General features: G+C 48.7%; 1 protein-coding gene across 1 annotated transcript in view; it reads right to left on the bottom strand.

Moving 5' to 3' along the window:
* Positions 1-1,475: 1,475 nt before the first annotated feature.
* Positions 1,476-27,500, bottom strand: part of jag1b (jagged canonical Notch ligand 1b) — a 65,135-nt gene continuing 39,110 nt past the window's right edge. The window contains exons 8-18 of the mRNA XM_029702274.1: positions 27,452-27,500; positions 27,218-27,331; positions 26,177-26,290; positions 11,464-11,510; positions 9,888-10,061; positions 8,573-8,723; positions 6,784-6,948; positions 5,542-5,655; positions 4,548-4,661; positions 3,469-3,582; positions 1,476-1,935 (exon numbers count right to left, since the gene is read on the bottom strand). The exon at positions 27,452-27,500 is cut by the window's right edge and continues 65 nt beyond it. Coding sequence (XP_029558134.1) covers positions 1,796-1,935; positions 3,469-3,582; positions 4,548-4,661; positions 5,542-5,655; positions 6,784-6,948; positions 8,573-8,723; positions 9,888-10,061; positions 11,464-11,510; positions 26,177-26,290; positions 27,218-27,331; positions 27,452-27,500 — 1,296 coding nt within the window. The 3' untranslated portion in view covers positions 1,476-1,795. The remainder of the gene's footprint in view (positions 1,936-3,468; positions 3,583-4,547; positions 4,662-5,541; positions 5,656-6,783; positions 6,949-8,572; positions 8,724-9,887; positions 10,062-11,463; positions 11,511-26,176; positions 26,291-27,217; positions 27,332-27,451) is intronic.

Below are 27,500 nucleotides of genomic sequence, written 5' to 3' on the forward strand. Positions count from 1 at the left end.
GAGAGATGAGAGAGAGAGAGAGAGAGAGAGAGAGAGAGAGAGAGAAAGTTATTTTTCACATGCATGTGAGCAGAGAGAAGACAACGGCACAGCGAGAATGTCGGGTCTATCATGTCCGGAGGCGTGTTTTCAGCGCGTAGTCTTGGCTTGTTGTGTTCAGCTAGGTGTCCTGATGTCTCTGTCCGGGTTATTAACTCAACAGAACAAACAGCGTCGCCTCTCACCTAGCTTACGGGGAACAGCTTCACCCCGCATCACTACCCCCTAATGTGCGGCAGGTAGTCCGCCGATTAAGAACAGTGGGCCAGTAACCGAAAGGTCGCTGGTTCGAATACCTGAGTCCGCAATGTGAAAAGATCTGCCGTTCTGCCCTTGAGCAAAGCAGTTAACCCCCAACAACAACTGCTCCCTGGGTGTCGAAGACGTAGGCGTGGATTAAAGCAGCCCCCTAAACCTCTCTAATTCAGAGGGGTTGGGTTAAATGCAGAAGACACATTTCGGGTCGAATGACTAGGTATCCCCTTTCCACTGCGTCCGTACCCCTCCAGCCTCAGACCGTTGCTCCGTCATAAAGCATTTTGGGAAGTCATGTTTTGGAGAGAGTGTGTGTATGTGTGTGTGTGTGTGTGTGTCAGCCTGGGGATCACAGGGAAGCCAGAAGAAAGAGAGAAAGGGAGAGAGTAAAGGAGGGAAAGAGGGAGAGAGAGAGAGTAAAGGAGGGAGAGAGGGAGAGAGAGGGAGAGAGTGAGTAAAGGAGGGAGAGAGTAAAAGAGGGAGAGAGGGAGAGAGTAAAAGAGGGAGAGAGGGAGAGAGAAAAAGAGGGAGAGAGTGAGTAAAGGAGGGAGAGAGTAAAAGAGGGAGAGAGTGAGAGAGTAAAGGAGGGAAAGAGTAAAGGAGGGAGAGAGTGAGAGAGTAGGAGGGAGAGAGGGAGAGGGTAAAGGAGGGAGAGAGGGAGAGTAAAGGAGAGAGGGAGAGAGTAAAGGAGAGAGGGAGAGAGTAAAGGGGGGAGAGAGGGAGAGAGTAAAGGAGGGAGAGAGGGAGAGAGTAAAGGAGGGAGAGAGGGAGAGAGGGAGAGAGTAAAGGGGGAGAGAGGGAGAGAGTAAAGGAGGGAGAGAGGGGAGAGAGTAAAGGAGATAGGGAGAGAGTAAAGGAGGGAGGGAGAGAGGGAGAGAGTAAAGGAGGGAGGGAGAGAGGGAGAGAGTAAAGGAGGGAGAGGGAGAGAGTAAAGGAGGGAGAGAGTAAAGGAGGGAGAGGGAGAGAGTAAAGGAGGGAGAGAGTAAAGGAGGGAGAGGGAGAGAGTAAAGGAGGGAGAGAGTAAAGGAGGGAGAGAGTAAAGGAGGGAGAGAGTAAAGGAGGGAGAGAGGGAGAGAGAGTAAAGGAGAGAGGGATAGAGGGAGAGAGTAAAGGAGGGAGAGGGAGAGAGTAAAGGAGGGAGAGAGTAAAGGAGGGAGAGAGGGAGAGAGAGTAAAGGAGGGAGAGAGTAAAGGAGGGAGAGAGGGAGAGAGCAGAGGGGTGTAGAACTAGTAGACATGTCACAGTTTGGACAGGAATGCACAGAGAGGGAGGGGGGGGAGAACATCTGTCTCAACTTTCCTCCTCTCATCTTCCTCTCATGGCCAACAACAGCCTCAAGCGTCCAGCCAGAGAAGGAGGGAAGGACGGAGATAAAAGAAAAAAGGTACGACCGAGAGAGAGAACAGAAGAAAGGTGGTGGTGAACACGGCAGTCTTTACATCAGATGTGACTCCGGTTGTATTTAAAACAGCCCATGCATGACTGTGGATAAAAGTATATTCTAAAATGGCATAGTACACTCACTCTGTTTACAGGTGTCTCCTTCCCAGCCCTCCTTGCAGACACAGGTGAAGGAGTCCCCGCTGGTCACACAGGTTCCCCCGTACTCACAGGGGTTAGGTAGACAGCTGCTATTCTTAGCTAGGAGATGAAAGAGGGAGCAGTTCGTTTTCAGTTGTCAGACAGGTTCCCCCGTACTCACAGGGGTTAGGTAGACAGCTCCCGAGGAGAGCAGAGACCGGGTTTAGTCTACACCGAAACTAACATTTACAGAGCAACACAACTCGACTGCTTCCCCTCAGCCTTGTGTTGTGGTTTCTTTATCTGAGGCGATCCACTTGTGTGCTCTCCAAACAGATTATCAGAGAGATCAGGGCTTTTTAAGGACATAACTCAACACACACCAGAGACGGGGGAGGAGGGGGAAAAGAGAGAGGGGTGGTGGGTCTGCAAGAGAGAATGTCTCTATAAACCCCTGGGAACCATATGTACCAAGCAGCAGTCTCTCCTCCATATCTCTATAAACCCCTGGGAACCATATGTACCAAGCAGCAGTCTCTCCTCCATGTCTCTATAAACCCCTGGGAACCATATGTATCAAGCAGCCGTCTCTCCTCCATGTCTCTATAAACCCCTGGGAACCATATGTATCAAGCAGCAGTCTCTCCTCCATGTCTCTATAAACCCCTGGGAACCATATGTACCAAGCAGCCGTCTCTCCTCCATGTCTCTATAAACCCCTGGGAACCATATGTACCAAGCAGCCGTCTCTCCTCCATGTCTCTATAAACCCCTGGGAACCATATGTATCAAGCAGCCGTCTCTCCTCCATGTCTCTATAAACCCCTGGGAACCATATGTACCAAGCAGCAGTCTCTCCTCCATATCTCTATAAACCCCTGGGAACCATATGTACCAAGCAGCAGTCTCTCCTCCATGTCTCTATAAACCCCTGGGAACCATATGTATCAAGTATCTCCCCCGCTGTCCATGTAGTCCTATTCATTGTGATGTCATAGGCAGTGGTGGGGGGAAAGTATTACGTTTTCATACTTGAGTAAAAGTAAAGATGCCTTAATAGAAAATGACTCAAGTAAAAGTGAAAGTCACCCAGTAAAAATACTACTTCAGTAAAAGTCCCCTCCCACCAAGACTAACTCACCTATATTACAGGTAGCCCCTCCCACCAAGACTAACTCCCCTATATTACAGGTAGCCCCTCCCTCCCACCCAGACTAACTCACCTATATTACAGGTAGCCCCTCCCATCCAGACTAACTCACCTATATTACAGGTAGCCCCTCCGATCCAGACTAACTCACCTATATTACAGGTAGCCCCTCCCACCCAGACTAACTCACCTATATTACAGGTAGCCCCTCCGATCCAGACTAACTCACCTATATTACAGGTAGCCCCTCCCACCCAGACTAACTCACCTATATTACAGGTAGCCCCCTCCCATCCAGACTAACTCAGCTATATTACAGGTAGCCCCTCCCACCCAGACTAACTCACCTATATTACAGGTAGCCCCTCCCACCCAGACTAACTCACCTATATTACAGGTAGCCCCTCCCATCCAGACTAACTCACCTATATTACAGGTAGCCCCTCCCACCCAGACTAACTCACCTATATTACAGGTAGTCCCTCCCACCCAGACTAACTCACCTATATTACAGGTAGCCCCCTCCCATCCAGGGGAACACCTGCACTGGAAGGTGTCCCCCTCGTCATGACATGTTCCTCCGTTGTTACAGGTAGCCTCGTCACACTGGCTCTCACCTGGAGACACAGAGTTAAAGAGTCAGTGTTTTATAACGCACGCACACCTACCTGTGTGATAACATCCACACCCAAGCACATACCATGAACCTCCACAGGCTCATTACACTGGTAAATAGAAAATGAGAGGGAGGGAGAGAGACAGACTGAGGGAGACAGACTGAGGGAGCGAGAGAGGGAGCGAGAGAGGGAGGGAGACAGACTGAGGGAGACAGACGGAGCGAGAGAGGGATGGAGGGAGCGAGACAGACTGAGGGAGACAGACGGAGCGAGAGAGGGATGGAGGGAGCGAGACAGACTGTGGGAGGGAGGGAGCGAGACAGACTGTGGGAGGGAGGGAGCGAGACAGACTGTGGGAGGGAGGGAGCGAGACAGACTGTGGGAGGGAGGGAGCGAGACAGACTGTGGGAGGGAGGGAGCGAGACAGACTGTGGGTGGGAGGGAGCGAGACAGACTGTGGGAGGGAGGGAGCGAGACAGACTGTGGGAGGGAGGGAGCGAGACAGACTGTGGGAGGGAGGGAGCGAGACAGACTGAGGGAGGGAGGGAGCGAGACAGACTGAGGGAGGGAGGGAGGGAGGGAGACAGACTGAGGGAGGGAGGGAGGGAGCGAGACAGACTGAGGGAGGGAGGGAGGGAGCGAGACAGACTGAGGGAGGGAGGGAGGGAGCGAGACAGACTGAGGGAGGGAGGGAGGGAGGGAGGGAGCGAGACAGACTGAGGGAGGGAGGGAGCGAGACAGACTGAGGGAGGGAGGGAGCGAGACAGACTGAGGGAGGGAGGGAGCGAGACAGACTGAGGGAGGGAGGGAGCGAGACAGACTGAGGGAGGGAGGGAGCGAGACAGACTGAGGGAGGGAGGGAGCGAGACAGACTGAGGGAGGGAGGGAGCGAGACAGACTGAGGGAGGGAGGGAGCGAGGGAGGGGGGGAGCGAGGGAGGGGGAGAGAGAGAGAGGTGTTCTTACGGGAGTGGCAGGTCTTCCCCTTCCAGCCGTTCATACACTCACAGAAGAAATCAGTCACCAGGTCTCGACATGTTCCTCCATTATGACATGGACTAGTGCTGCAGTCATCTATATCTGGAGGGAGGATAGGAGGAGGAGGAGGGAGGAGGAGAGGGAGAGGAGTAGGGGAGAAGAGGGAGAGGATAGAGGGAGAGGATGGAGAGGATAGAGGAGGAGGAGGGGAGAGGAGGAGAGGGGGGAGGGGAGAGGAGGAGGAGAGGATGGGAGAGTCAAACTTGTCTCAGGTTAAATTACTACCTTTATATAATGGTCATAATTACACGTAGCGACCTACTTAGTGAAACACATTTCATGCATTTATACGTGTCAAAGATGATGGGTAAGAATGTGGACCCCAGGAAGACTGGCGGTCGCTAAGGCATCAGCTAATGAGGATCCAAATAAAGACTGGTGGTGCTGCCGGGGGGCTGGTCTAGAGGCAGTGCTGCCGGGGGGCTGGTCTAGAGGCAGTGCTGCCGGGGCGCTGGTCTAGAGGCAGTGCTGCCGGGGGGCTGGTCTAGAGGCAGTGCTGCCGGGGGGCTGGTCTAGAGGCAGTGCTGCCGGGGGGCTGGTCTAGAGGCAGTGCTGCCGGGGGGCTGGTCTAGAGGCAGTGCTGCCGGGGGGCTGGTCTAGAGGCAGTGCTGCCGGGGGGGCTGGTCTAGAGGCAGTGCTGCCGGGGGGCTGGTCTAGAGGCAGTGCTGCCGGGGGGCTGGTCTAGAGGCAGTGCTGCCGGGGGGCTGGTCTAGAGGCAGTGCTGCCGGGGGCTGGTCTAGAGGCAGTGCTGCCGGGGGGCTGGTCTAGAGGCAGTGCTGCCGGGGGCTGGTCTAGAGGTAGTGCTGCCGGCCCTGGAGGCAGCTGTCCGATCCCCCAGTCCGCCCCTGGTAGTTCTCATCAACATGTAGATCTCTCAATAGAAGTTGAAAACACTTTTATAAATAATAAATACAGCACTTACTGGTCTCACAGTGGTCCCCCTCCCAGCCGTCTCCACAGATACACTGGTATACACTGACTTTATCAATACAGGTTCCTCCATTAACACACGGGTTGCTCTCACAATCATTAATATCTGAGAGGGAGGGGGGAGAGAGAGGGGGCGAGAGAGAGGGGAGAGGGGGGCGAGAGAGAGGGGAGAGGGGGGCGAGAAAGAGCGAAGAGGGGGGCGAGAGAGAGCGAAGAGGGGTGCGAGAGAGAGCGAAGAGGGGGGCGAGAGAGAGAGAGAGAGGAGAGAGAGAGAGAGAGAGAGAGAGAGAGAGGGGAGAGAGAGAGGGAGGGGAGGAGAGAAATCAATAGAAACTACAGTAAGGTAGGTTTAAATGTAAATGGATAATGTACCTGTACCAAACAGGGAAAATCAGAAGGAAACTCCAGTAAGATAATTCTCTCTGTGTTGGCTTTAGTTTGATGTTTGGAATGTGGTTGGTGTGTGAAATCGTGTGTGTGTGTTCTGCGCCAAGGTCGCAGTGTTTGTGGACAGTTTAGAGGGACACTGGGTACTGTTGATGTACTGTTGATAGCTGCATGCCAGTGGTGCTTTGAAGGACAGCATGGGTGGTTTGGGATCAGGGTCTCTTTGCTTTAGCGAGATATGTCATGTCTATGAGTCAGTATGTCTGCTATATGTCATGTCTACACGTCAGCATGTCTGCTATATGTCATGTCTATACGTCAGTATGTCTGCTATATGCCATGTCTACACGTCAGCATGTCTATACGTCAGTATGTCTGCTATATGTCATGTCTAAGTCAGTATGTCTGCTATATGTCATGTCTACACGTCAGTATGTCTGCTATATGTCATGTCTACACGTCAGTATGTCTGCTATATGTCATGTCTACACGTCAGTATGTCTACACGTCAGTATGTCTGCTATATGTCATGTCTAAGTCAGTATGTCTGCTATATGTCATGTCTATACGTCAGCATGTCTGCTATATGTCAGTATGTCTGCTATGTCATGTCTAAGTCAGTATGTCTGCTCTATGTCATGTCTAGACGTCAGCATGTCTGCTATATGTCATGTCTAGACGTCAGCATGTCTGCTATAAGTCATGTCTAAGTCAGTATGTCTGCTATATGTCATGTCTACACGTCAGCATGTCTGCTATAAGTCATGTCTAAGTCAGCATGTCTGCTATATGTCATGTCTAAGTCAGCATGTCTGCTATAAGTCGTGTCTAAGTCAGCATGTCTTACTCTCGTGACAGTATGTGCCTCTGAAGCCTTCCTGACAGTCACAGCTGAACTGTCCTCCAGCCTGGCTCCGACAGCGTCCGTGAGGACCACACACGTTCGAGGAGATGTACCGCTCCCCTCCAGGGGTACTGTTGGACCCCACGGCAACTGTGCAGCTGTCAATCACTGTGGGGGGAAAGAAAGAAAGAGTTATTTTTCACATGCATGTGAGCAGAGATGACTGACAACAGGAAGCATCTTTGGGTCTTAGGATTTATACAGCGCTTTTCTATGTATTAAGATTGCAATCACCATACACTAGATCCATGGCACTGACACCCACTACAGAACACATAGACCTGAACCCAGGCCTCATACATGCAACTCAGGGTAGATCTGGTACCAATGTCCTCATTCATTATGATAACTCAGGGTAGATCTGGTACCAATGTCCTCATTCATTATGATAACTCAGGGTAGATCTGGTACCAATGTCCTCATTCATTATGAACTAAAATAGATAAACTGATTTGAGATTAGCACTCTTTACTCAGAGTCACTTTATGAATACAAACCCAGGTTTACATTCCGGTAAAAAAAAAAAACAGACACACGTCGCTGATTGAGCGATCAATTCTTCTCAAGAAGTGTAAACATGGAGGAACAGAAGAAACAGAAAGCTGTTACGCTGATCTCTCTCACTCTGCACTCCTGTCTGGTCTAGTCAACACACAGAGCTGAATCTAAACCCCAAACACTATACTTCTGCCGAGAGAGAGAGAGAGAGGGGGGGGAGAGGGAGCAAGAGCGAGAGCGATGGGGAGGGAACGAGCGAGAGCGATGGGGGAGGGAACGAGCGAGAGCGAGGAACGAGGGGGGAACGAGCGAGAGCGATGGGGGAGGGAACGAGCGAGAGCGATGGGGGAGGGAACGAGCGAGAGCGATGGAACGAGCGAGAGCGATGGGGGAGGGAACGAGCGAGAGCGATGGAACGAGCGAGAGCGATGGGGGAGGGAACGAGCGAGAGCGATGGGGAGGGAACGAGCGAGAGCGAGGGGGAGGAACGAGCGAGAGCGAGGGAACGAGCGAGAGCGATGGGGGAGGGAACGAGCGAGAGCGATGGAACGAGCGAGAGCGATGGGGGAGGGAACGAGCGAGAGCGATGGAACGAGCGAGAGCGATGGGGGAGGGAACGAGCGAGAGCGATGGAACGAGCGAGAGCGATGGGGGAGGGAACGAGCGAGAGCGATGGGGAGGGAACGAGCGAGAGCGATGGGGAGGGAACGAGCGAGAGCGATTGGGGAGGGAACGAGCGAGAGCGAGGGGGAGGAACGAGCGAGAGCGAGAGGGAGGGAACGAGCGAGAGCGATGGGGGAGGGAACGAGCGAGAGCGATGGGGGAGGGAACGAGCGAGAGCGATGGGGGAGGGAACGAGCGAGAGCGATGGGGGAGGGAACGAGCGAGAGCGATGGGGGAGGGAACGAGCGAGAGCGATGGGGGAGGGAACGAGCGAGAGCGATGGGGGAGGGAACGAGCGAGAGCGATGGGGGAGGGAACGAGCGAGAGCGAGGGGGAGGGAACGAGCGAGGGGGAGGGAACGAGCGAGAGCGGGGGAGGGAACGAGCGAGAGCGAGGGAACGAGCAAGAGTGGGGGAGGGAATGAGCGAGAGCGGGAACGAGCGAGGGAGAGCGAGGGGCGAGGGAGAGCGACGGGCGAGGGAGAGCGACGGGCGAGGGAGAGCGAGAGGCGAGGGAGTGCGAGGGGGAGGGAAACAAGAGAGAGGAACTAAAGAGGACAAGATGGGCGTACCTTTGCACGTGCTGGTGTGACAGTGGTCTTTGAGGTGAGAGCAGTTTTTTCCTTCGTAGTCTTCTGAACAGGCGCAGTAGTGACCTGTATCCAGGTTGTAACATGAAGCACCATTCTGACACGGGTTGACGAGGCAGTAGTCTATGTCCAACTATATACAGAGAGAGAGACAGAGAGATATTTACATTTTGGTCATTTGGCAGACACTCTCATCCAGAACATCTTTCAGTTAGTGTATTAAACTAAGAACTTTATATATATATCACTTTGCAAGTAAAACCTTCATCAAAAAGTGTAGTTATCAGAGAAATCACTGAGAGACAAGGACATGGAAAGAGGCAGACAGAGAGACAGGGTTCAGTACTAAACACAGACCAGCCCACAGCATCCTCCCTACAGAGGCTTGCCAGGAAATATCACACACACACACACACACACACACACACACACACACACACACACACACACACACACACACGAGGGACTTCGTAAACACAAGAATGTCTCCAACACACAGCAGCCAGGAGCAGCTTCACTAAGACTAAACCCTGACTTAAAATGAAGGTTGATGAGTGAACTATAGACAGGTTAGAAGGTGGGGTAGTCTAGTAGGCAGGGTGGGGTAGTCTATAAGGCCGGTTAGAGGGTAGGGTAGTCTAGTAGGCAGGTTAGAGGGTGGGGTAGTCTAGTAGGCAGGGTGGGGTAGTCTAGTAGGCAGGGTGGGGTAGTCTAGTAGGCAGGGTGGGGTAGTCTAGTAGGCAGGGTGGGGTAGTCTAGTAGGCAGGGTGGGGTAGTCTAGTTGGCAGGGTGGGGTAGTCTAGTTGGCAGGGTGGGGTAGTCTAGTTGGCAGGGTGGGGTAGTCTAGTTGGCAGGGTGGGGTAGTCTAGTTGGCAGGGTGGGGTAGTCTAGTTGGCAGGGTGGGGTAGTCTAGTCGGCAGGGTGGGGTAGTCTAGTCGGCAGGGTGGGGTAGACTAGTCGGCAGGGTGGGGTAGACTAGTTGGCAGGGTGGGGTAGTCTAGTTGGCAGGGTGGGGTAGTCTAGTCGGCAGGGTGGGGTAGACTAGTCGGCAGGGTGGGGTAGACTAGTCGGCAGGGTGGGGTAGACTAGTCGGCAGGGTGGGGTAGTCTAGTCGGCAGGGTGGGGTAGTCTAGTTGGCACACTGGCACCAGAAAGGAGACAGGAACTAAGGTTAAAAGACAGTGGGGAGTTGGGGGTTAAGGGGAAGGGTTTCAATGTTGCTCACCAGGGACAGAATGGGACCTAAGTTAAGTTAAACAACAGTGGGGAAGGGTTTGAAGGTTGCACCAAAACTTACCTGACAGAGTTGTCCCGAGAATCCTGGCAGACAGAGGCAGGTGAAACCGTTGACTTGGTCTTGGCATCGCCCGCCGTTCAGACAGGGAGAGCCGGCACACTCATCCACATCTCTCTCACAGTGGTCTCCAGAGTAACCCGCAGGACACCCACAGCGGTAGCCGTTCACCAAGTCCTAGAATACACAACGTGTTTAGTATGCTCCAGAAATACTAGCCAGGTCCAGGAACACAGACAGCCATCCAGCTAGCTGGGCAGAGACCCTTTAATCTAGCTGGGCAGAGATCCTTTTAATCTAGCTGGGCAAAGATCCTTTTAATCTAGCTGGGCAGAGATCCTTTTAATCTAGCTGGGCAGAGATCCTTTTAATCTAGCTGGGCAGAGATCCTTTTAATCTAGCTGGGCAGAGATCCTTTTAATCTAGCTGGGCAGAGATCCTTTTAATCTAGCTGGGCAGAGATCCTTTTAATCTAGCTGGGCAGAGATCCTTTTAATCTAGCTGGGCAGAGATCCCTTTAATCTAGCTGGGCAGAGATCCCTTTAATCTAGCTGGGCAGAGATCCCTTTAATCTAGCTGGGCAGAGATCCCTTTAATCTAGCTGGGCAGAGATCCCTTTAATCTAGCTGGGCAGAGATCCCTTTAATCTAGCTGGGCAGAGATCCCTTTAATCTAGCTGGGCAGAGATCCCTTTAATCTAGCTGGGCAGAGATCCCTTTAATCTAGCTGGGCAGAGATCCCTTTAATCTAGCTGGGCAGAGATCCCTTTAATCTAGCTGGGCAGGGATCCCTTTAATCTAGCTGGGCAGGGATCCCTTTAATCTAGCTGGGCAGGGATCCCTTTAATCTAGCTGGGCAGGGATCCCTTTAATCTAGCTGGGCAGGGATCCCTTTAATCTAGCTGGGCAGGGATCCCTTTAATCTAGCAGGGCAGAGATCCCTTTAATCTAGCTGGGCAGAGATCCCTTTAATCTAGCTGGGCAGAGATCCCTTTAATCTAGCTGGGCAGAGATCCCTTTAATCTAGCTGGGCAGAGATCCCTTTAATCTAGCTGGGCAGAGATCCCTTTAATCTAGCTGGGCAGAGATCCCTTTAATCTAGCTGGGCAGAGATCCCTTTAATCTAGCTGGGCAGACACCCCTTTAATCTTCTTTAGAGAACAGGAAGTGTTCGGCTAACACAGGATGTCAGTCAGGGAAGGGAAAAGAGAAGAAGAGGGTTGTAGGAAGGACAGAGCAATACCAGCTCCTCCAACAGTAATTTAACACAATAATGTTGAGGGTCATTTAACCTAATGTGTTCAAGGAATCTCTGCTCTCTCCTCCTCCTCTCCCCCTCCATATTTCATTTCATTGACGGATTCCAGAACAACTTTAAAACTCCACAGAGTTGTTGCCTTCCAGAGAACAGAACGCGTCACAACTGTTGGCATCTTTATTTATTTTAAAAAAAATGTAAACCCTGTAAATGAGTTTGTGGTGTGAAAAAACCCCTGAACAAAAGGTCAAGCTGAAAACATAAAACAATGTGTTTGATATATCTCTGAATCAAGACAGATTCATCCCAAACAGCAACATACCTTGCAGGTTCCTCCGTGCTGACATTGGTCCTTGCAGTAATTGATATCTAGATGGGGGGGGGGAAATGACATGTTTTAAAACACCATAATATAACTATCTGGATAGTATGATGTTTTTAACAAAATAACCCACTAAATACTTCATATCTTCCTCTCTGCTCGACCCTCGATAAACTCCTTCATAAACTGCTGGATCAGAACTTAGTAGGGTGTTAGGCAATTCTTACTATCCCTGAGCCAAGTGAAAGTAGCACTGTGTGTGTGTGTGTGTGTGTGTGTGTGTGTGTGTGTGTGTGTGTGTGTGTGTGTGTGTGTGTGTGTAACTAGCGCTGGATTGTTTATATCTTTGGCATCCCAGAGATAATCAACTATCCTTGGATTCCCAGCGATAATCAAACTATCCTTGGCTTCCCAGCGATAATCAAACTATCCTTGGCTACATGGGACTCCAGTAATGATAAAGGATCCTCGTCACTGAACACAAGGACACGCTTGTACACACTGCCAATTCCGTCTGCATTGCAAATGGCACCCTATTCCCTACATAGTGCACTACTTTGAATCAGGGCCCATAGGGATCTGGGTAAAATTACATTGACTGTGCTGAGAGTTGTCATGACTGTCCTGATCAGGTCAGGGTACAGGAGACCACCACCCTACAGATTATCTCCCAAACCCCCAACAGAGGAGGAGAGATCTAGGGGTCTGAAGATGTGGGGGTTTTATGACACCTCACGCCCATAATAAACCTTAGGCCACAGAGAAATTCCTTTGTCCTAACAATGGAGAACTGGCCTCAGAACATTAAACATGCAATAAAGGGACTTTGGAACAATGATTTCCGTCAGCCACAATGGTGGTCATGACGAGAGGTGGAATATTAAAATGTATGTAACTTTCGTATTGTTTTTAAAGGTTAAGAGATGACGTTATTATGAAAACATTGTACCTTTAAGAGTTTTCCCAGTATATGCCTGATGTTTATACATTGTACGTTGTGTGGAAAATATCCAAATCAAACAGAATGTTTTGGTAAAGATGAAATGTGAAGTTAGTGTCTAAAATTGGATTTTTAGTCAAATCTATGCCTTGCCCCTTTACTTGGTCCGCCCAGAGAATTGCCCAAAAGGCGGTTACACCCACTTCTGACCCGAGGGTATAAGACAGGAGAGTGAAGAATTAACATATCAGACTAATTGACCCCAAGCTGCAGCGAAGGTCTAACAAAGTCGACGAACCCCAAAACGAAACACAAGGTTGAAGACAAAGAAATCTTTTTCTACACGAGCTACGGACGAGTAGCTGTGTCTAAGCGGGTGAATTCAAGCCGAACCACCCAGTCTCCACTCTCCATCAAATCGGGGTATCTTCACCGTTCGAGTCCGAAGCTGTGAGTTCTGAGCTACAGAGCTGTCTGTCCTTAGAAGACTGCGAGGGATCAGACCACTAAGCCAAGAAGGACACTGACATCGTGAGGACAACCAGAGAGTTGCGCCGGAGAAGTGCATCATTGAGAAGCCTAAACGACCCACGCGGAGCTTCCCACCTGAGACCTCCAACACGTAATTACATCATTATATTCTTACCCATAAGAGCGGCAGTTCGGGGCAAGGCTAGGTTTAAATAAGCATGGCTGACAAATGAACCCAAATGTATATTTCTCTCGTGTACTTTCTTTGTTTCTCTCTCTTTTAAATCCCCATTTTGGGTAACACGCGCCATAGTGTGTTGGCCCGTTATACTAAGTCCTAATCAATAGCTAGACTGTGTTTTGTGTATGTGTATTTTTATCATCATTTTAGCTTGCTAGTAAATAAATAATCAACTAAGATTGGTGTGGTAAACTCATTGGTGAAGCCCGGGTCCGTGCAGATTCCCGGATTATGCGACGTTCAGAATGAGACTAGAGGAAATTGATTAATTTAGCGACTGTTGTAAAATCGATATTCTGATATCCTTTGAGTTAATTTGGGAAATAGAAACTCAATCAAAAACAATGTTCCCATGGTGCCCCAGGTTAATGAGTTAATAATTGCTTGATTCATTGCTTAATTCATTTAATCACGCAATTATAAACCGTTAATCATTCGATGAGCAACAGTCGTCACATTAACTAATACAACGTCACAACATATGGTGCCCCGTGTGAGGCGTCTAAGATAGGACTAGGCCGCACTGTTGTGTTATTCCATATCAATTGTGTAGCAATATATATACATTCCATTAATAGCTATAGGCAGGACTAGTGCGGGAGAGAAGTGTGTGTGTCGTTCCATTTCACCCAGATACTGGTCGGGAGAGAACGACCCCTGTTGTATATCTGACCAAAGCCAGTGTGAAGGGGGGTCTACTGAATGCTACGAGCTAGGGCATATGTACCAGCCGATGCAGGCATTCTGAGAAATAATACTAGTTGGGCCTAACGTAGTGTTATTTCTGTCGATCGCTTTCAGGAGTGATCTGACTCGGTCATAAGTAATTCCTAGAGCAGAGGACATATGAGCCAGCCATTACGGAAATTAGAGTAGATATATTCGTTTGACCGAAGCGAAGTTATTATCTCTCTACCTCTCGCGTTTGGTAACGGGAAGAGGTTAAGGGTTGAACGTGAGACGTCACCAAGTAAACCTGTTCCCTTGTTGGAGGGAACATCCCTTGTGCGGCGAGGGGGAAACCCCGCGCAAGGAAAGCTAAGCATTGCGCCAGATGCTAAGCTAACAAAGGGGAGCAGCCATTTTTGTTTTCCTCTTTGTTCATAGTGAATTCCCGCGTTAGGCGGGAATCCTGTGAGAACTCAGCTTGGGCTATCCGTAACCTCTGGCGAAGAAACGCCAGTCATTTTTCGTGAAATAAGTCAGGTTACGCTGTACGATATCTAACCAGTCTCAAATGATTGGATATCATTGTCTCGTTCAATTTAATATACATTAAATTGCTACACTACCTGTGCAGGTTGGTTATTGGAATAATACGCAAACTAATGTGTTCTAACCAATGAGACATAGTTAAACTTTTCAACGTTAACTTAGAGATAGCAATTACTTCAGGTTAATTAAAGCTAATTCCTTTAGCCTATACGGGGTTGACTAATCATTCAAATTGATTAATAGATTAAAGCTGCTTTACCAGCTTAAATGGTGTTTAGGTAGACTTTTTAACAGTATTGTAAAATTCTATTTTCACTGGTACCCTGTCGATTTTAGCTTGTGTTAACAGTGACCTCCGGTGGTGAAGAATTACCAGTAATTATTTTTAAATAATTCAGGTTATGCTGTACGATATCTAACCAGTCTCAACTGATTGGATATCATTGTCTCGTTCAATTTAATATACATTAAATTGCTACACTACCTGTCCAGGTTGGTTATTGGAATAATACGCAAACTAATGTGTTCTAACCAATGAGACATAGTTAAACTTTTCAACGTTAACTTAGAGATAGCAACTCTTTCAGGTGAATTAAAATTAAAATTCCCAAATAGCCTATACAGGTTAGATTTATCATTAAAATCGATTTAATCAATTAAACCTGTTTTGGCAAGTTCAGTAATAACCAACTCACATTACTGACCCAGTCTTGATGATTCATTGACGTTTACAAACTGAGTTAAATCGTGTTTGCAGCCTCCAACTAAAAACCCCAAACATTACGTAAATTGAAATAACTGACAATCATAATAATGAGCAATCCATCAGATGGGTTTCCACCCATTTCCCCTCTAATCAGTGGACCTTCACCCACGGAAAGATTGATCGCGGACCTCAGCAACGATGCAAATCCTAACTATGCCGAGGGGCTGAAAATGTTAGATTTCAATGCCATAAGCGAGAAAAATGCAGACATTGCGACAGACGCTCTTCAAAATAGACCATCAGGCGGAGGCCTTGTGAAGGTTCTCTCCAGTTTAGCCCTCAACTATGCCCACCAGCAGAGATGGACAGTGCACCAGTACCTCAGTGCCCAGCAGAGGCACGAGCAGGAAGCTGGGGAGTTCAAGGTACAGGTGGAGAGAACCAGGGAGCTGGCATCGAAAGCTGAAAAAGATAAGCTACTGCTAGCTGAGGAACTGTGTGTGAGAACAGATAAATTGGAAGATCTGTCTAACACTTATAACAAAGAACGCGAACAAACTCTTGACCAAGTACGTATTCTAAAAGAACAACTCGGTTTAGCCAAAACTAAATACGATGAAGTCCACGCGAAACTAGATGAATCGGACGAGCTAGCTAGAAAACGGGGCGAGCAAATTGATGCCCTACAAACGGTTGTGAATGAAACCACTCAAAGCAATAATGCTCTATTCCAAAAGCTGCAGACCAAAGACGATCAGTTAATGAACACAATGACCAAGTTGGAGGACAAAACAGCAGAACTCATTGAAGTCGCTGATTTAATGAAGGATGAGAAAGACCAGGTGAGAAAGTTGGAAAATGTGACCTCTAAACAAAAGGAGGACATTGCATCACTGGATCTCTCACTCCACACTCGCGACCTCTCCCTGCAAACCATGACAGATAAGTATGAGGCCGAGCGAAAAAAGGGCGACACCTACGTGTCGAAAATAAACACCCTCAACTCCCAGGTGGACTCTGCGATGCAGCATAACACCACCCTTAGGTATCATCTGGAGGAACTCCAGAACAGTCACGCGCTATCGCGGGACAACCAAACCAAGCAACCTAGCTCACATCCGGAGCTAAGAGAACGAGGGAATGTAGATGACAGGAGATTTCAGCCTCTTTCTCTTGGCCATTCGGCCCACAGTGAATTGGGGCCTCCTCGCCAACACAACCACAGCTTGACTTTTCCTCTTGGCCTCTCGGCCCACAATTCTCCACGGCAGAGTGCAGATGCTCCCCGCGCACTTGGCGGGGATCGCCTTGACAAAATCGTCAAAAACTTCCGCCTCTTCGACCCCGTTCCGGGAAAGCCAAATGACACTGAGACATTCTTAGCAGACATAGAGGACGCCTTGGATGGCTACCCAAACGCTACGAATGCAGACAGGCTCTATCTTTTGAAGCGAATGTCCAACAGACACGTGACAAGGTTCATCCGTCTACAAGAGCAACACGTGCAAAACGACTATGCTAAACTTGCCACGGTTTTGAAAATAGAATTCAGTGGTTCTGCGACTCGCAAACACGATAGTTCGTTGGCTAACAATATCAGACAAACTCGAAATGAACACCCACAAGCCTACTATCACCGGCTTCGTTCAGCTTACTTTGGCATGCTCACTGAAACAGGAATGGAAGACCTATTACCGTTCAAACAACTTTTTCTGTCAAACATGTCTCCCAACTTCATTAACTACTTGGGCCCTACTGCCCACGTCGGGTTGCCAATCTCGACGCTCCGAGAGCTGGCAAGCACCGCTTTTGAAGCATCAAAAGCAAGTCGGGCTAAGAGCCCGGACACCTCGACTTTTGAGCTTAGGCGGGAACCATCACTCGAATTAGAAGGGGCTGCGTCAGGGACATTTGCTGTAAAAGAGGAAAAATCCGCAATCAGTTTGGAAATGTTCAACGAAATTTCGAAAACGGCTAACTGCCATCCCCTTGTGCCGAAAACGTTTAGATTTCCACTGGGAACGACTCCCCAGACAACACTCACCGCAATAGGGGTGTGTGCGCTATCGATCCGCATTGGAACCAAGGAATTATCCCACTACCTACTGGTTGTCGCGGACCTCCCACATACAGTCTATGTGGGAGCGGACATTTTGGTAAGATTGGGTGTTAAACTTGATACCATACACCAAGTTCTTTGGTCTTTGGCGCAGCCAAACCAACATGCCTTGTCTTTCGACCCGGTGCGAATGGCTTCCGGGCAGACTATTCCTGAAGCTTGCAAGACGATAACTGAGTCCGCCATGTTGATACCGGCAAGAACCACAGAGGTTTCTGTAAGACTGAACCTGGCGCCCGGATACCGGATGGAAGGCACTACTGCGTTCTTCCAACCCTCCCCAAAACTATTCGACTTGGGGCTAACTATCAATGGCAACCCACTGTTGGAACTAACCGCTAGATCCACTTACCTCCTGGTACAAAATCTGACTCAAGCGGATATTTCCATTCCTCGGCACACTCAGCTAGGAACATTGATCGATTACGCCTTCCATGATTTTGAACTAGTTGTTCCTGTGATTGGGCCTCTTCCGTCCTCCCTAGACCTAGATGGCGAGGGAGGTACGCTGTTTACTTGTCAGTCAAAAGCAATAGCACTAACTCCTGTATTGCCACTGGACGACACATCGGCATTCCGGCTGGATGTCGATCCTGACAGCAACCTGTTAATATACTCCATCGTCACGGAGGATGATATTGCGTCTCCTCCTGCATGCGAAGTACACTCTTGTGAGGAAACAACCGATGACTCTTCCAAAGGTGACATGCCGTCACCACCCGATGAAGACCTGTACAATGTCGCCGAACCATATCCTGGTTTCCATGCACAGGTAATACAACTACTGTCGGAGGCTGATGCTCTTGTCAATGACACTGAACGCCATCAGTTGAGAGAATTGTTTAACAAACACAGTGAGATCTGGTCGACAGACTCGCTGGATTGCGGGGTTACGGGTATCCATGTGGTGCGTATTCCTACGCCACCCGGAGCAACTCCTACGTTCGTTAGACAATACAAAATCCCGCTTGCAGCATACGCAGCAGTACAAGAGATTATCGATTCCTTATTAGCTAAACGGATAATCAGGGAATGTAACAGTACGTACAGCGCTCCCGTGTGGCCCGTTCTGAAACCAACGGGTAAATGGCGTCTTACCATTGACTATAGACAACTCAACAAACTGGTTCCGTTGTCTCGTTGGCCAATGACACAGCTCGACCAAGAGTTGCCAAAGGTGGCAAATGCCAAGTACTTCTCCACCGTCGACATGGCAAATGGTTTCTGGACCATGACAGTCGACCTGCGTGACCAACACAAGTTGGCTTTCTCTTTCTCGAACAAGCTCTTCACGTTCAATCGTTGCCCATTCGGGTATGCGAACTCCCCCTCAGAGTTCAACATCTTCCTGCACAAGGCGATGCCAGACGCAGCCTCTAGGGGGATGATAATTTACGTGGACGACGTTTTCATGAGAAGTGAGACTTGGTCACATCACCTCAATGAAATGGACCACGTTCTCACCCAACTCGGGACTGCAGGTGCTAAGTTGGCCATCATGAAAGGACAATGGTGCAGGACCAAGGTAAACTACGTTGGGCTTCTGGTGGGTGCCGAGGGCATCCTGCCACAGTCTAACCGAATCCAAGCAGTCCGCAACATCAAAACACCTACAAACCTTCACGAGGTGCTTAGCTTCTTGGGAGTATGTAATTACTCCCGTCACTTCATCGAAAACTACGCCGACTTGTCAAAACCGTTGACTCACCTTCTTCAGAAAGACACCCCATTCGTTTGGGATGTCACTCACAACGAAGCGGTGGCTTCCTTGAAAAACCTGCTTTGCGAGGCACCCTGCCTGGTATACCCCAACAAAGACAAGACATTCTTTTTGGAAGTCGGTTTCTCAGAGCACTGCCTTAGCGCTGGGTTGTACCAAAAATACGACCAAGACAAACGTGTGGTTGCTTACGCGAGCAAAACACTCAACCCCGCCGAACACAAATACTCAGACTGCGAAAAAGCGCTGCTGTCGACAGTCTGGGCGATCAAACACTTCACCAGTTATGTCGGCGGACAAAAGGTGATCATAGAAACATGTCACCAGCCTGTGACTTTTCTGAAAAGCCAACGAATCCGTGAGGGTGCTGTACACAACAGCAGGATAGCGGCTTGGCTCATGACGCTGCAGAGCCATGATGTAGTAATCAACTACGCAAAAGCAAAGAACCTGCCTTTGGGCAGTGCTTTGGCGGTGTGTCAACACTGTGGTGACGATAAAACCGACTCCGGACCACCCCCGCGTGACATCGCTCCGCCATTGCCTTCGAACCATCACTATTTCGAAGAGAACGTGTGTCTCGACATGCCGATGGCATTTGTAGATGGCTGTTCTTACCGCCATCTAGACCACTTGCAAGCTGGGGTGGGATTGGTATGGCACAACGACATTCCGTGCAAACCACTTCAATTTCAGCTTGGCAACAAGACCAGCCAGTTTGCAGAAGTGGCTGGCGTGCTGATCACCCTGCAAACAGCGGTGAAACACGAATTGGCAGAACTGGCGATCTGCACCGACTCAAACTACGCGAGACTCACCTTCTTATGCCACTTGCCGTTTTGGAAACAAAAGCACATGACTACTTCAAGTGGTAAAGAGGTGAAAAACAAAGAGCTCATTCTAGCTTGTGATGACCTCATCACCAAACACGACATACAGGTGTATTGGAAGAAAGTCAAGGGACACTCCAAATCACCTGGTCGTGACAAACTTGGCAACGACCATGCTGACAGCATGGCGAAATCTGGTGCAATTCACGGCAGACCTTGGGTGTTTGCTGCTCGAGACGAAAAACCCACTGAGGAAGCCATGGTGTCTGCGGTAACGCGTAGCCATGTAGCACCACGGAAAACGTCGTCGCACAAACATAATGTGTTGCTAACGCATTCATTCATGAATGGCGACCTGGTAGCAATACAACACCAAGATGAGTCCCTCGCCACGTTGATGGCATTCCTGTCGGATCCTGTCAACCATCCAGTGTCCGAACTGGCTTTGGCAGGTTCACACGACTTGCGTTCGCTGTGCGCAACTAAACAGCACCTCACACTTGTACATGTCCTATTGGTGTATGTTTCAGAAACCGACACTGCTCGAAGGTGGGTGGTTCCTAAAACACAGAGGGGGATAATGATAGCTCATGCCCACGACGAGCCATGTGGAGGCCATAGGGGGGTCAAGGCTACATGTGAAACATTGCGACAGGTGGCCCACTGGCCTCACATGGAACAAGACGTGGCACGATACGTGAGGGGGTGTCTAGTTTGCTGCCAGTTTCAACCCACCAAGCCACTTCACAGAGCACCCCTGCAACGCAAGGGTGTGTCTTACCCCTGGAGCTCGATCCAGATCGACTGGGTCGGCCCAGTTGCCAGGTCTGCCAGAGGCAACAAGTACCTCCTCACAGTGACTTGCGCATTCACAAAGTGGGTGGAGTGCCTGCCGGCGACCAATGACACAGCGGAAACCACTGCCGTTCTTTTGCTAAACCACGTTTTCAGTCGTTTCGGCCTGCCAGGAGAAACCGTGGACAGCGACAGAGGAACCCACTTTTCGGCAGCTGTAATGACCGAACTGTGGAAGCTCCTGGGAGTCAAAGCTAAACTCCACATCGCGTACCACCCTAGGAGCTCGGGGGGGTAGAAAGGAGCAACCAATCAATTGTCAGAATCTTGAGGAAATATGTGGCAGCCAACCACAAAGATTGGGACCTCAAACTCCCATTGGTACTGATGGCAATCAGAGCCACACGCAACAGGTCTACGGGAATGACACCCTTTGAGATGATGACGGGCCAGCAAATGACCCTGCCACTGCATCTCCTGTACCAACCGAGAGATGTCGCCGCAGCCACCGCCTACACGGCTCATCAATACGTGACTGACTTGCGGAACCATCTCCAGACTACCTTTGCGTACGCCCAAGGACAATTGGAAAGAAGTGCAGAAGGTGACAAGACCTATTACGACAAAAAAGCCTCACACCAGGTGTTCGAGGTTGGAGATAAGGTGTGGTACTACATATACACCAAACCCGCGGGCGTCGCAACAAAGTTCCTGCCCCACTGGACGGGGCCACACGAGATTGTGGTGAAGCTATCACCTGTAGCTTACCAGATCAAAATCAGCAAAGGTCGACAAAACGCCACATTAAAGTGTGTCCACAGGAACCAAATCAAGTTGTACACTCCCCCCATGGGAATAGAAGGGGTGCTAGCCAGCACCGAATAGATAAAAAACCCTAGAAAAAAACCAGAGGTACTAAGAAAATTCTTAAGTACCCTCAGCTGATCCCTTCCAGGAGACCAGTACGTTGCACCTAATATCTTTTATTCTCTTCCCAGCTACCAGATACACATCTGTTGTCACTAGTGATATCGTCCTGCGCTGTACTGATTAAAAATAAGAAAAACAGAAAAATAGTTGTCAAAACAATTTTTGTTTACGAATACAAATAACTGAAATAATCCAACAATCTCTGATTATGCGTTTCTGTAGGATGGAGTTCCTTTGGATGATCCTGATACTCTGCGCCCTGGTCAAAACCAACCCAGCAGACGTAATCACGAAAGGACCCCCTACGGGAATCGTTCTCCGCGACGATCCAGGACTCCTCGTAACTAACTGCAGAGTACACACGCAGAGGGTATATGTCCGCCTAGATGCAGAGAATGTATACCGCCAACACATTCCACCTGCGGCGCATTTGAGTTGGGCCGGGGCTGACTGGACCAGCCAGGCAATTAAGCACGCCCAGCTAGACACTGCCCATATGTTGGCCCAACTCCAAAAGTTCACAGTAACCCAGTCAGAACTAGCTGAGCCCAGGCGAGAAAAACGATTCGTCGGGGCGCTACTATCGATAGGGGCAGCCGTAGGGTCACTATTTGCCCTAGGTACCACTGCCGTCAACGTAGTCAGTCTAGCCACAGTCAAGAGGAATGTTAGGGAGATTACTGAAGAGATGCCACTTATCCAGCAGCAGATGAAGGCACAGGCCCTTAGGTTGCAACATGTGGGAAAGTCTCTCCAGGACACTATTCTGGTGGTCAACACACACGCTACTCTCCTGAACAAAACTATCCTGTCTGTAGGAAAGCTAGCAGAGGTCATGAACCATGAATATGCCCATGTCCAATTGGTTCGATTGTTACTGGAGTATTTTCTCCGTGAAGTTAGCTCTTCTATGGACCACTTGGCCATGAATAGAATCCCCTCATATCTAGTGCCCCTCTCAATGGTGCACGACATATTGACCTCAGCTACTTCAACCACACTAAGGCCGTTACAATCACATTTGGCCTATAGTCTGGGGTCGGCCATCCCAATACACGTTGATGTTGATCGTAATGAAGTGGGTTTTCTACTGACGCTGCCGGTTGTTGAACTGGAGAATATCTATAGATTGAAAACGGTTCTCAATGTAGGATTTTGGCGCGACAGTACCCACGTAAAGATTGCCACGCCCCCAGTTGTAGCTTACCAGGAAAACAACCCAGATTTCTATCTCACCCCTAACCTGCTAATGTGTACTCTAACCAAAGATGTCCACTACCTTTGTCCTAGCAAACCATTTGTCAGGGATAACACTGAGCGTCTTTGTGGTATTAAAGCTATCACCAGCGAAGAACGCTGTAGAGCCAAACTAACAGCCAGGGATGGGGCCACCACCACACAAGTGGAGGTGGTAGGGAACCGATGGTTGATCAACACACCGTTCGCGTCCGCCACTATGACTTACGAACGCCATGACTCCATCACCCAATTGAACCTCCCCAACCAGACTGTTTTTGTTACAGTAGCAGAGGGGGCGATTATTCACGTAGACGACCTCGCTCTATACCACCTTCCCGACGACCGGATAGACACAGAGATTGAAATGCCGGACGCTTTTGCTAAATGTTCCCTTGAGTTACCACAAGCCATTCAATACCAAATCCAGTACGAGGGACCCATGACTGTTGATCTTAGCGTACTGGATGAGGCACTGTTAGTCGACCCGACTGACTACAGACCAAAAGATTGGTCTGTCGCCCGCTCTTGGACGGTGCCGGACAGTATCCTGACTGTTACCATGATCCTTGGTCTCATTTCCCTTGGCGTGTGCACCTACTACGTACACAGGCGCACACGTGCAATGGAAGACCTAATGAGGTCTTATACTAGGATCACCCGTGGGACGGAAGCGATCCCAATTTTTAGAAAGTTGGCAATGGGATCCGGAAACCCTCTTACAGGGCCCAGTCCCAGCCTCCTCTCCCGAACTCGCTAGGTCAGCCCAGTAATGTCCCTAATGTAAGCTTTGGCCTTCAGGGGCCAAGTTTTTCCAAGTGCCTTAACTACCCACCTGCAAGTAGGATCACCCTAGACATGACATGACAGAGACAATGCCATGATAGAGCTATTTAGACAAGACCTTGGACATATATAGAACATAGTCCATATTAGATGATTAAGGTGTGGTAGACGTATTTTGTATACTTTTATGTTTTTATTCCAATTTTTCGTTTCATTACCTTTGACACTTAGGAAGCCTTAGAGCCAAGACGCCGCTCGTTTGGGGAGGAAATGTAATGATGTATTGCCTGAGTGTTGTGCGTTATTAACGTCTGCCAAGTTACTGCCTAGGTCCACTAACCGGGATAACCGGACGACGGGCCGGAACACAGAGCCACTGCCAGACCTCCTTGGTCCATTCTGGTGGTGATCCACAGCTTGCGGAAAGCCTACCAGGGGGAACCACCAAAGGGGGGGGCTGCTCTGATGATCCACAGACCAGGACATCCGATGGTCATTCTTATGGTGGGTTGCAACATGCAGAATCATTCCAAGTTGAACCTACCAAAGGGGGCTGTCATGACTGTCCTGATCAGGTCAGGGTACAGGAGACCACCACCCTACAGATTATCTCCCAAACCCCCAACAGAGGAGGAAAGATCTAGGGGTCTGAAGATGTGGGGGTTTTATGACACCTCACGCCCATAATAAACCTTAGGCCACAGAGAAATTCCTTTGTCCTAACAATGGAGAACTGGCCTCAGAACATTAAACATGCAATAAAGGGACTTTGGAACAATGGTTTCCGTCAGCCACAATGGTGGTCATGACGAGAGGTGGAATATTAAAATGTATGTAACTTTCGTATTGTTTTTAAAGGTTAAGAGATGACGTTATTATGAAAACATTGTACCTTTAAGAGTTTTCCCAGTATATGCCTGATGTTTATACATTGTACGTTGTGTGGAAAATATCCAAATCAAACAGAATGTTTTGGTAAAGATGAAATGTGAAGTTAGTGTCTAAAATTGGATTTTTAGTCAAATCTAAGCCTTGCCCCTTTACTTGGACCGCCCAGAGAATTGCCCTAAAGGCGGTTACACCCACTTCTGACCCGAGGGTATAAGACAGGAGAGTGAAGAATTAACATATCAGACTAATTGACCCCAAGCTGCAGCGAAGGTCTAACAAAGTCGACGAACCCCAAAACGAAACACAAGGTTGAAGACAAAGAAATCTTTTTCTACACGAGCTACGGACGAGTAGCTGTGTCTAAGCGGGTGAATTCAAGCCGAACCACCCAGTCTCCACTCTCCATCAAATCGGGGTATCTTCACCGTTCGAGTCCGAAGCTGTGAGTTCTGAGCTACAGAGCTGTCTGTCCTTAGAAGACTGCGAGGGATCAGACCACTAAGCCAAGAAGGACACTGACATCGTGAGGACAACCAGAGAGTTGCGCCGGAGAAGTGCGTCATTGAGAAGCCTAAACGACCCACGCGGAGCTTCCCACCTGAGACCTCCAACACGTAATTACATCATTATATTCTGACCCATAAGAGCGGCAGTTCGGGCAAGGCTAGGTTTTAAATAAGCATAGCTGACAAATTAACCCAAATGTATATTTCTCTCGTGTACTTCCTTTGTTTCTCTCTCTTTTAAATCCCCATTTTGGGTAACACGCGCCATAGTGTGTTGGCCCGTTATACTAAGTCCTAATCAATAGCTAGACTGTGTTTTGTGTATGTGTATTTTTATCATTATTTTAGCTTGCTAGTAAATAAATAATCAACTAAGATTGGTGTGGTAAATTCATTGGTAAAGCCCGGGTCCGTGCAGATTCCCGGATTATGCGACGTTCAGAATGAGACTGTAGAGGAAATTGATTAATTTAGCGACTGTTGTAAAATCGATATTCTGATATCCTTTGAGTTAATTTGGGAAATAGAAACTCAATCAAAACAATGTTCCCATGGTGCCCCAGGTTAATGAGTTAACAATTGCTTGATTCATTGCTTAATTCATTTAATCACGCAATTATAAACCGTTAATCATTCGATGAGCAACAGTCGTCACATTAACTAATACAACGTCACGACAGAGTGAAAGAGAGAGATAGTGAGTGAGCGAGAGAGAAATGGTGAGAGTGAGACAGAGAGAGAGAGACACCCAAAGAGAGACCTGGTTCTCAAGAGAAGACAGGCTATGTGCACACTGCCCACAAAATGAGGTGGAAACTGAGCTGCACTTCCTAACCTCCTGCCCAATGTATGACCACATTAGACACATATTTCCCTCAGATTACACAGACCCACAAAGAATTTGAAAACAAACAATTTTGATATACTGCCATATCTACTGGGTGAAATACCACAGTGTTCCATCATAGCAGCAAGATGTGTGACCTGTTGCCACAACAAAAGGGCAACCAGTGAAGAACAAACACCATTGTAAATACAACCCATATTTACAGTTGAAGTCGGAAGTTTACATACACCTTAGCAAAAATACATTTAAACTCAGTTTTTCACAATTACTGACATTTAATCCTAGTAAAAATTCCTTGTGTGAGTGTAATTTTTGTTTTTTTAACTTTTTTAAAATTATCTATTTCACTTGCTTTGGCAATGTAAACATATGTTTCCCATGCCAATAAAGCTCTTAAATTGAAATTGAGAGAGAGTGCGAGAGAAGGCAGGTGGCCTATAACTCCACAGTTGCAACAGAACAGTCTTAGTTTCTACTCACTGATGTCACATTTCTGTCCCGTCCAACCAGGAACGCACTCGCAGAAGTATCCACCAATCAGGTTGCGGCAAGAGTTGGCGTTGACACAGGGCTTGCTGTCGCATTCGTTGGCGTCTTGTGAGGAGGAGGAGTTTAATAACACAGCATGGTTAGAGTGATGGCTAGTGCGGACATTATGATGACAGACTGATTCAGACGGGCTCTGTCCCGATTCAGACGGGCTATGTCCCGATTCTCCATCCTCTTCAATTCACACCATTGATTTAAAAGCAGTGGATTGGCTGGTCTAGAGATAATGATTGTGTAGTCTGGTCTAGTGGTAATGACTGTGTAGTCTGGTCTGGTCTAGAGGTAATGATTGTGTAGTCTGGTCTAGAGGTAATGATTGTGTAGTCTGGTCTAGAGGTAATGATTGTGTAGTCTGGTCTAGAGGTAATGATTGTGTAGTCTGGTCTAGAGGTAATGATTGTGTAGTCTGGTCTAGAGGTAATGATTGTGTAGTCTGGTCTAGAGGTAATGATTGTGTTGTCTGGTCTAGAGGTAATGATTGTGTTGTCTGGTCTAGAGGTAATGATTGTGTTGTCTGGTCTAGAGGTAATGATTGTGTAGTCTGGTCTAGAGGTAATGATTGTGTAGTCTGGTCTAGAGGTAAGGATTGTGTAGTCTGGTCTAGAGGTAATGATTGTATAGTCTGGTCTAGAGGTAATGATTGTGTAGTCTGGTCTAGAGGTAATGATTGTGTAGTCTGGTCTAGAGGTAATGATTGTGTTGTCTGGTCTAGAGGTAATGATTGTGTTGTCTGGTCTAGAGGTAATGATTGTGTTGTCTGGTCTAGAGGTAATGATTGTGTAGTCTGGTCTAGAGGTAATGATTGTGTAGTCTGGTCTAGAGGTAATGCTGCAGTCTCCACAGTTTCTAATCCTACTGCTCTTTGACACATCCCATCATTCCCGCCAGCTGATTTATCCGTTTACAGAAAATACCTCAGGGGGAAAAAAAGCATTGGATTGGTGAGAAAGAGAGAAGAGAGATGTGTCTTACCGATGAGGCAGGTCTTGCCGGTCCACTGAGGTGGACAGTGACACTTATAAGCATGAACCAGGTCCTGGCAGGTCCCACCATGGTTACATGGGTTAGGAGAGCACTCATCAACATCTAGCAGACAGGAGAGATACATTCATTTGTGAGTGTGTGTGTGTGTGTGTGTACGTCTGTGTGTGTGTGTGTGCGTCTGTGTGTGTGTGTTGGGGGGTGTGTGTGTGTGTGTGTTCTTACTGAGGCTACAGGAGGGTCCGCTCCAGCCCGGGGAACAGACACACTCATA

This window comes from Salmo trutta, chromosome 2 (genome assembly GCF_901001165.1).
Source record: "Salmo trutta chromosome 2, fSalTru1.1, whole genome shotgun sequence".
Lineage (NCBI taxonomy): Eukaryota > Metazoa > Chordata > Actinopteri > Salmoniformes > Salmonidae > Salmo > Salmo trutta.